Source organism: Montipora capricornis, unplaced genomic scaffold, assembly GCF_036669925.1.
Source record: "Montipora capricornis isolate CH-2021 unplaced genomic scaffold, ASM3666992v2 scaffold_46, whole genome shotgun sequence".
NCBI classification, from domain to species: Eukaryota; Metazoa; Cnidaria; class Anthozoa; order Scleractinia; family Acroporidae; genus Montipora; species Montipora capricornis.
The window spans coordinates 42,567-52,500 of NW_027180195.1; the positions used below are offsets into that span (position 1 = coordinate 42,567).

At 38.0% G+C, this 9,934-nt stretch overlaps 1 protein-coding gene across 1 annotated transcript in view; it reads left to right on the forward strand.

Annotated features, from left to right (window-relative positions):
- The window catches only part of LOC138036120 (phosphatidylinositol phosphatase PTPRQ-like), a 45,086-nt gene that overhangs the window by 30,310 nt on the left and 4,842 nt on the right, over positions 1 to 9,934 (forward strand). The window contains exons 9-15 of the mRNA XM_068882475.1: positions 518 to 732; positions 1,847 to 2,161; positions 3,644 to 3,964; positions 5,190 to 5,355; positions 5,803 to 5,984; positions 6,477 to 6,791; positions 8,496 to 8,604. Of these exons, the coding sequence (XP_068738576.1) occupies positions 518 to 732; positions 1,847 to 2,161; positions 3,644 to 3,964; positions 5,190 to 5,355; positions 5,803 to 5,984; positions 6,477 to 6,791; positions 8,496 to 8,604 (1,623 nt within the window). The remainder of the gene's footprint in view (positions 1 to 517; positions 733 to 1,846; positions 2,162 to 3,643; positions 3,965 to 5,189; positions 5,356 to 5,802; positions 5,985 to 6,476; positions 6,792 to 8,495; positions 8,605 to 9,934) is intronic.

Genomic DNA, 9,934 nt, shown 5'->3' on the forward strand with positions numbered 1-9,934 from the left:
GATCCTAAGAAAATACGCGCAGAAGGCTCTATACACAAAGACACCACTTACCAGGGGAGTGACCGGCTAGACTTTTACCGACACGGAAAAAAAAAAATAATAATAAAAAAAGAAAAACAAAAAAGAAAAAAAAAAAAACAAACAAACTAAACGCAGACCTCGACTGGGTTTGCCCATAGGCAACCCAGTAAAAATACTTGAGACACTCTACCTTATCTAGGCGTTGATGATGATGTGTCCATGATCATGTGCTTTCCATCCTCTCCCCCTTTTGTTTATAGCAGTGCATTACTATGCTCGAAACTTGAGAGGAGGGAGGGAGGGGGGTGTTATATCTCACAGATTTCTTACTAGCAGTTTTGTAAATCAACAAATTTGCGACTGGTTGTACTAACCATGTTATCCATCTATTTGGTAACTTCAATTAACCGTAGCCCGTTCCCTAACATTCAACATATTTTTCTATGCCAGCCTAAGAAATGTTACGTAAATACATTTCTTATTATTCTCATTTTAGAGGAGGAGTTCATATTTTTACTTCAATGAGAAATGGAAGCGAAAGGCAAGGCCCCCTGGAAATCTGTGGGATAGTAAAAAATAAAACATGGCTTATTCAAGGTAGCGTCTTGAATCTCACTGCAGATGGTTTTCGGTACAACTCAGAGGATCTCCAACGCAGTTCCTTTTTGGTACATTACAAAACAGACTTTCAAAATATCACAACCATTATAGGTAAGTTACAGGCCTTTTTAAATAGCTGTACAAAACTGACAGAAACATAATGTTAGTTAATCAATCAATCAATCAATGAATCGTTCCGTCACTTGATCAATCAATCTGTTTGTCAGTAGTCAGCTGTGTGAGCTAGTCAATCAATCAGTGGCCGTTGTTGTACTAGAGACGCAAAATTCGATTGTGGCAAACGTGGACAAACGTTTGTTCTGCGTCTGTTTAGTTCGACAAGTATACGGACGGGCACAAGACGAATTATGCGTCTAGACGAAATATCTTTTAGTGCGTCTTTCAGACGTACTAAAGCGGATAGTTTGTTTAGACGCATCATGCGTCTTGTGCCCGTCTTTATACTACATAGTCGAAACTAAACAGACGCAGAACAAACTTTTGTCCAAGTTCGTCCCAGACGAATTTTGCGTCTCATATAGCTCGTCTGTCTTTACAATATCAAATACAAGGAAAGGTTATGTTTATACAAACGTTGGCCGTGTAGCACTTATATTTTAAACAGAATTAAGTGAAGAGAGTGTAGTAGGGTTAACGCTCACATGGTTCATATGGGATAGAAATCTAGCACTTCACGTTACACTCCGTCTTTACAATAGTCGGATAAAATGACAGACATAATTTGTCTGAACGGAAAATGCATCTCTAATATAAAAAAAGGTCATTGACTTAATTAAATGTAGAGTTGTATGATGACCTTAGCTAATTGTAATGCAGGCATATCAGAACCATCGATACAACCGCTTATGCAAATATGAAATACGAACTTTACCGACAGGGTAGTAACCTCAGTCTTTAATCACAAAAATAACAATTTCCTCAATTGTAATTGGCTTAAAAGACTGCTATTTTTCACTAATTCGATTGCCAAGTTGTTATCGGACAATTTATCATTGGACAGTTCAATAAGCAAATAACATTCAAAGTAGTATTTTAATCAACCAATCACATTCAAAGTTGTAATCACTTGTATGATTACAGACCGAATTGGACTCCACTCAGTCCTATTACCATTTCGAATAAGTGGAAACGGAACGAGCCAAATAGAAAATAGGTACCTTTTTCCTACCATTTATCAAATCTAATTATTTTACGTTCTACCCAGGCGAAGAGAAGCATCTATGGTCAGGAATGCAATTCAGAAGTAGCGAGTCGTCTATTGACTTTTCTTGGACACCACCTCCGAGAAGTCTTCTAGGGGTTTCTTCAGTGCAAAATTATATAATCTTGTACGACAGCAATCCAATAAATTTTGCAATAGCAGCATATAGCACGCTTTGGTTGGCAGGAAATGAAACCTCTACGAACATCGCAGGACTACAACCTTTTACTAACTACAGCTTGATTGTAATTGCCATCCTGGATGATAATAATAGGCGAATAAACACTGGATGGATTCGAGTACAAACGGAAGAAGGAGGTAAGATAAGCAAACACATCATGCTTGTTTCGTCCAAAAGACAAAAATACAAACACTAGCTCCTACCCATCATAGCTGGTAACATTGGCAGGTATGCTTCACAAAGAGGTATGAGACTCAACCCGAAGAAGTGCAAGAGAATGGTTATTAATCCCCTTCAGTATACCCCCTTCCTACTAGATATATAGTACCCCTTGACATCATGGGAACACGCATTGAGAGAGTGCATTCGTACAAGATCCGGGGCATAATTCTATCTCACGACCTGACATGGAATGCACATGTGGATTACATCTCTAAAAGGGCCAACAAACGGTTGTACGCCATCCGCATTCTCAAGAAAGCCTGTGTTCCCAAGGGTGACATTGTTAAAGTGTATATTAGCCTTATACGAAGCATCCTTGAATACGTTGTACCAGCATGGGCAAATATTCCATTGTTCCTAGAGGATGCGATTTAGTCGATCCAAGGGCGCTAGCGGTCATCTTCACAGGTGTACCCTATGATAAGGCCCCACGAAGCGCAGGAGTTACAACCCTTACTGCACGCAGGGACCACATATGTAAAAGGTTTATTGGGAACATTAAAACCTCCGAATTCCTTTCTAATCTACTACCAACTCAACAGAAGTCTCCCACGGGTTCACACTCCGTTCAGGACAGATAAGATATGACAAAGTTTTAGCTAACACTTCTCGCTTGAATAATTTTGTTACTTATAATTCCAATGATTATTGTATTTGCTGAATGCTTATGTAATTCAGTCTCCTGGCTGCAATATGAGTTAATAAACGAGATTGTCTATTGTTGTAAGATCGTTTGTATCCAAAAGATCATGACATTGTGATTAAGAAACGAAACAGAGAAGTAAAAGCGAAAGACAAGCTAGAAGCACTAGACAAGCTAGAAGCTCTAGATGCGATAAATCTTGCTAAACAGACTGTTTTTTTTTTTAAAATAACGTAAGGTTTGGTGAAAAATTCAAGAATAAAAATAAGCGATATCAAATATTGCGTCGTTTCGAAAACTCCATGTCTTCATTTTGAAGCTGATTAAATGAAATTTACTTTAGATACATACACATGAGAGAGGCGTGAACATATTTTCAAATGCTTAGTTTAATTAACGTTTAATTAATTTTTGAAATATTCTCACACTTTTTTGATGCATATCTATGTAATACACTTAGTTATTTAATTAGCTTGAAAATGAAGACATGGAATCTTTGAAACGTCGCATAACGTTTGTATCTTTTATTTCTAATATTCTTAAAAGTTGTCTTTTGTATTAAAAAAAAATGCGTTCGTTTATAAGTTAGTTTTTTTTCTTGAATCCATAACCAAGAACCCAGTTGCGATAAGATCGATTTTCGATTTTTATGAATTTTCTGCGCGGAAAGAACACACCATGTGTCTCATATATGATACGTAAGACAGTCAGTGAGTCAGTTAGTAAATCTCACATGCACATGATTTCGTTTCAGTGCCAGCGAGGAACCCTTACATCTGGTATGCTCGAGCGATCAGTTACAATACAGTTTGGATCAAATGGGAAAGGCTTTTGCAGCGCTATACCCGCGGTATATTACGAGGATACAGAATATATGTCTCACTTGGCTATCACTACTACTACTACTACTATAATAATTACCATCGCCGTTGCTTCAGAAGTATAAATGTTGCCGCTGACAAGGACGAAATGAGGATATCTGGACTTCGATCTGATACCTATTACTCCGTGTGGGTTAAGGCGCTTACATCTAAAGGGGAAGGAGGTTATGAGAATATAAGATCAGTGAGAACAAGTAAGTCATGATAATACTAAATGTAGACAATATTCAGAGGCTCCATGGAAAAACGAAGTTTTTCTTAAGTCTTAGTGCATAGCATAAAGGAAAAAATGAGCTTGTTTTTGATACCTGCTTTGATTAAAAGTCTGTGAATTGACATTCCGTTTTTGGTTATCCCATTCATATGGTAGAGTTAACGTAAGAACTACGTACATAATCTTTGAATGCAATGTGAACTAAGCTGTTGTCTAAGCACATAAACCATCCATAGTAAGTGTATGCTGTTTTTGTCACTCGTGGTATGTAAACACGGTATATACCTCATTATGAACTAAGAGAAAAAAGAATCTAAAAACTGCTAGTTAACGACATCCAGAAACTCTGATTTACATTTTTTTATGATTGAGGATTTGATTTTTTTATATGCCCTTAAGGGTACGTAAGTGATCGTCAAATCATGCTTTAAATTTGTTCTAATAATTATATTCAAATAAGTTTGACAATTGAAGGAATTTTTCTTTCTTCCTTTCTCATTTTCTTTCTTTCTTTCTTTCTTTCTTTCTTTCTTTATTTATTTATTTATTTATTTATTTATTTATTATTAAGATTGAGCACTTTCCTGTTCACAGGCAAAAGCTGACACAGTCTCTCATAGTGAACTAGAAAACGTCGGCAACACAAGCTGCAATCAGGGACAAATCTAGTTGAGAGGCTTCCCGGAAACCTTTTTCGTCAGCCGCAAGAGTTTGCCAATCCCCAATTCTCGTATTTGGTCCTTCTCCTCCTTTTCAATGTTGTAACCACGTGAGAGTGTCCACCGAACGTGTTTCAACATTAAAAAAAGGTGGAGGGAGTTGGAAAAAGATATTTCTTTTTATAAACGGAAGGACACTTCTTTGATAGAAAGCGTTTTTTTCGTCAAATGTCTGAACACTTTTCTCCCCTATAATGGCTTTATAACGAGCAGTGATAGTTCACATAACGCCCTTTTCTTTTTTAACAGGCACTGTTACATTTCTATAGTTATTTTCAGATGGTTTACATTGGTAGCAATTTAGGTAATCATTCCTCAATGCTATACTTCTGTGCCTCGCTAGATACTAAAGCTACGTTTCACTTATTTGCTTTCAGTAAACTGTTACTTTGAACGTTTAGAAAAAAGAAACTGACTTAGATTAGAGTCGTCTTTTTCTTTCGCCATCAAGTGCAACGAGGATTAATTTTTATCCTTTCTTTTCAGGGTGCGGCGCAGCCATACAAAAAGGTTCAGATATAATTCAAAGTCGCGGATTTCCTCACAACATCGAGTATTCGGACTGCACTTGGGAGCTTCACCCTGAAGGTGGAAACAAAAGCGTTCTTCTTACCTTTGAACGCTTCAGTCTCCCGCTTTCTTTCAGATGCGAGTACGTAATGTGTTTGTTTGTTTGTTTGTTTATTGCGGCTTCCGTAAATCGTATTCCACACACAAACTATGGTGGAGACAAACCGACCATTAGTGAACCATAGGACGGACTAAGAGCTGGTCGAAATTAAACTAAGAAATTATTTTAAAACAACACACAGGCTCGCCAGTTAGTAATATATTTATGACCCACCAAAAATTTAACCAACTCGAAAACAAAAACTAAGACAATTAAGCGTTATAGATCGCCATTTGTTACCTCCATGCTCATTACAGCATGTAGAGATATTTGGCTACCGTTGTTTAAAATTATTATGTAGTTGAAGGATTTAGCGAAATACTAACAGTCTTTCCTTAATCACACCACTTGTCAATGATATGAAAAGTAATTGCATGCTATCAAATTTAGCATACTTTAGATGGTGACTATTTTTGTTTCTTTTCTTAGAAACTTTTACGTGTCTGTAAGCGATGACGCTGATGAGGGACCAGACCTTCTCTGCGGAGAGAAAAATCCATTTACCATATTAGCAGGAAAATTACGGATCCATTACAGATCAACTCGCTATTCGAGTTCCTGGCAAGGATTCCAAGCGCGCTATGTCATTCTCAATGATTCTCTTACAAATGGTAAGGATTTTAGGAAAATATGCAACACTCTTAAGCTTGACATAAGACAGGTTTCGGAGGTTTCTACTGTCATCGCCAGTAATTAAGAACAGTAGTTGAATAGCACAACTAAATTAATCAGTTATTTTTTGCTAGACGTGATGTTACAACTGAAGATGTCAGTAGAAACTGCCTAAACATGATGTCTTCTTGAATTGTACATCTTACCCCAAACAACTTTGATCGAGTACTGCAACTCCATTTAATACCCTCTTTCTCTGTTTCAGTCGAGGCCGAAAAGTGCTTGGAGATTATAAACACCTTACCCGTGGTAAAAGAAAAAGGTGTTGAGTAGGGCACGTAGGGTCAGATAAACAGTTCCCGTCCGTCATATTTATTGTCTTTATCTTGCAACTTTTCTGCGAAATCTTGTCACTCCCTAGTGACATTTTTAAGACCAACATGATAAAATATTTGAATCACCTTCTAATTATGTTTATTCCCTCCATTTAGCCCCGCAAGTCCAGGGCTGGAACGCCAATATCACTATCATTAATTCGTCAACCATAGACGTCACGTGGGCCCCCTACGTTCCTGACAGCGCTTACTCTGTACACATGTATGCTGTGATATGTGTACCGATCTCTTATGAAGCTACTCCAATTGTAGTGACGGCAAATAATGCTGAGATAAATTTACAAGTACGAAGGCTAAGAGGATTCGTTGAATACAGAGTTCAGGTCTTAGCTTTGACAATGCAGACTGTTGGCCGAACGTTGATGAGCCTGAAAGGAAGTCAGAAACGCAACATCTTAACCGCAGAAGGAGGTAAATGTGGTTGAAAATGTATCGCACGCGTTGCTTGTTTAGCTAAGTTACAAAGGTACAAAAAGCGTTGTAAGATAGAACCTTCCTGTCTGAGATCTCAAGCTATAATTACTATGTTAGGTAGGACTCAAATGAGATTTAAGAAGTTTAAAACAAAGCCTACTGTAACTCACTGCCTATTTCTTTGTTCTTGAAGACACTTCTTAGAAAGGCCATCTTAGACTCCCTTCTCCACCAAACCCCATTGAAGAGTAAAAATTACCTCAAAAGTAACCCTAAGCCTAATCCTAATAATACGAAAAACAAAACCATTGTTAAAATCAGCCTCAAAAGGATCTGCTTGAAATGGAAAATATTCCAATTTTGAAGTTCAGAAGTAAAGCGAATTTTGTTGCCAAAAAACCATAAAAATCAATGAGGCAAATGTTTGGAAATTCAGAAGGCTTTTAATAGTATAAAGATAATTTTAAAAGTCTTGATAGCGAGGGCACTTCATTCCGTTGCCAGCCGAGGCTAAATGAAAAAGGAGAAAGAAGAAGAAGGGGAAGAAAAGTATCATTTTGAGCACAACAACTTCTTTGTCCTCTACCCCTCTTTTAATTGGGGTTGGATTAAAAAAAAAAAAAAAAAAAAGGGCATAAAGATCAAGTGATAATTTGAAAAGATACTCCAGAAGGTGAATTTTTTATTAATATAAGTGAGAGCACAATATTTTTCTCGTGAACGGTGCCATGCGGGCTTGTGTGTTTTAAAATGTGTAGTAATTGCCTGAGTGGGGAGGCCGTGTCCCATGACCGAGGGCGAAATATTTTCCTGTCCGGCCCGACTTAGACTCAGTCAATAAGCATTTTATTATATGGGCTCTTTACGCTATTCATGAGCACTCAGAAGATGGAGTTCGAAGAATAAAATTTATCTAATATGCTGCTTGCATTTGCTTTTCGAGCTGTAAATAACTTGGATGTTTAAAAGGGACGAAATACACTAATATTGCATCGCAGGGAGCAGTACGTGTTCCTCGTAGGGCCGTAAGGCTTTCTCCGGCCCTGCCCGCGCTAATTCGTACTGCGCTAATGCGTAATGCCCTTATACGTGGATTTTTCAAATAGTTTTATAATGAAAGCGTGCAGAATTCTTCAATTCGTTAAGGGATTTACTTTACCAAAGCGTCATGCAGCTCATCAGAAACGAACCCACAACAGTACACTATTGGAGGAACAAGAAGCTCAAAGCTGTTGTAGACATTAAGCAACATATTCTTTCTTTGGATAAACCGTTTGCTATTTCTACGGAAGCGTGTTTTCAAGAGGATGCGATTCTTCTCATGGTAGAAACCGCTACATCACACGTTAATTTAATAGGTAGGAGCTTTTACGAGGGAGTTTATTTTATTTCCTTTGGTTGACTGTTCTTCGACGTGCTTCAGCAATAAATTAAAGAAAAAATTACACTTGTATTTTTAAAGTTTCCAAATTGTCCCAGTCACGAAATTTGGAAAACTTTGAAAATACTCAAATTTTTCTTGCTCTCAGGTACATATACTTGCAAGCCATTTAAAGCTAGTGAAATTTCAGGGTAGATAAATCGTAAAATCTTTCTTAGCTACGAATCATTAGTGGATAGGTTTTACAAAAATATGATACCATTACACTAATTTGTTGTTGTTGTTGTTGTTTTGTTTTTTTCTTTTTGTTTTCGCTTCAGTGCCAAGCAGACCACCTGGTAATGTTACTACCTTAAGTGCGCACGAACACGCCATAACAGTGTCTTGGTCCTACATACAACATGCTACCATCAACGGAGTTTTACAAGGGTACAAAGTTTTTTATCGCAGTGTCTATGACGACGGAAATTATTCAACGATTACAATTGGACCGTTGGCCCTACAAGCCATAATCAGTGACAGCCTGAGTTATCTTGATATCTACGAAATCCGAGTTGCTGGGTTTACACGTGCTGGCGTCGGGGAGATGAGCGAGGCTGAGTTCATCCGACCAGGTTCCTAATGTATTTATCCCTAGGATTATAACAAGGGTACCCAACGAGAAAATTAAGCGAAAAGCCTTTGAGGGCCATTTCTAGGCTCCTCTAATGTATAAAGACTGCCTAAAGAGATGGCTTTATCACCTAGAAGAATTTGATCTCTTTGGATATCTTTGCTGAAAATTGAAGTGTCCGAGAATGATATCTCCATTTCAGAAAGTGCTAGCTGAACGTTACCTTTTAAGAACTTCCTGGCAAACCATTTGCTCATCCAAAACTGTTAGTTGACCTATCTAAGTGCCAAAAGTTGCAAAAATTTCCCTTCTGAAAAAGTAAGGGACTACTTTTCCCTGGTTGCGAATCTTTTAGGTCATGTTTAAGTGATGAAATCTATAGCTGCTTGGCAACGTAGAAACGAAATTCTTAGAAGAGTGTGACTCTCCCAAATACACCTAAGATTATCGTTGGGTGCCCCATATATAACGTGAAGCCGTCCTCTTTGTCACAGAAGGAAAACTCATTCAGATAATATCAAAGAAAAAAAAAGAAACGAAATCAGATATTCAGCCTAAGACAAGGTTAATTGCTTTTATCACTCTACAAACATTCTGTTATAGGATAGAGTAGGAAGAACTTTGCCAAAAAAAAAAGGAGAGGAGCGATGATAAAAGGCGTTAGTGTTAGTGTTAGTGCTAGTGTTAGTGTTGGGATTCACCTCATTGTATAGACCTCTGTTACAATGGCGGCCAAATAAGTACTCTGGATGCCAGGCTTTTTTTTTCGCTCTTAGAGCGACGGAATAACGAGACGCGAAGCGGCGAGAAAAAATCTCTGGTACAGGCCGTTGAGAACCTCAGTTCCATGCCCCATTTTAGCTTGCTCTGCACAATTAACCTGTAATGGCGTCGGAAGTCATTGTAACGCGAATGGCGTTTTAGTACATCTTTAAAGAAAATATACCCATATGGAGCTCAAGAATGGAACGTCAAGACAGGCGGTGAAACATAAAGATCTGGAATCTTAAAAGCGACGAGTAACGAGTAGGACTTCGACAGCGTGAATCTTTCGCCCGTCGAGCCGAAATCAAAATGAGCTGTACTTCTAATATTTCGCCAAGGTGGTGTTACGTACAACACTGAAAACCAAATGGAAATTTCTCT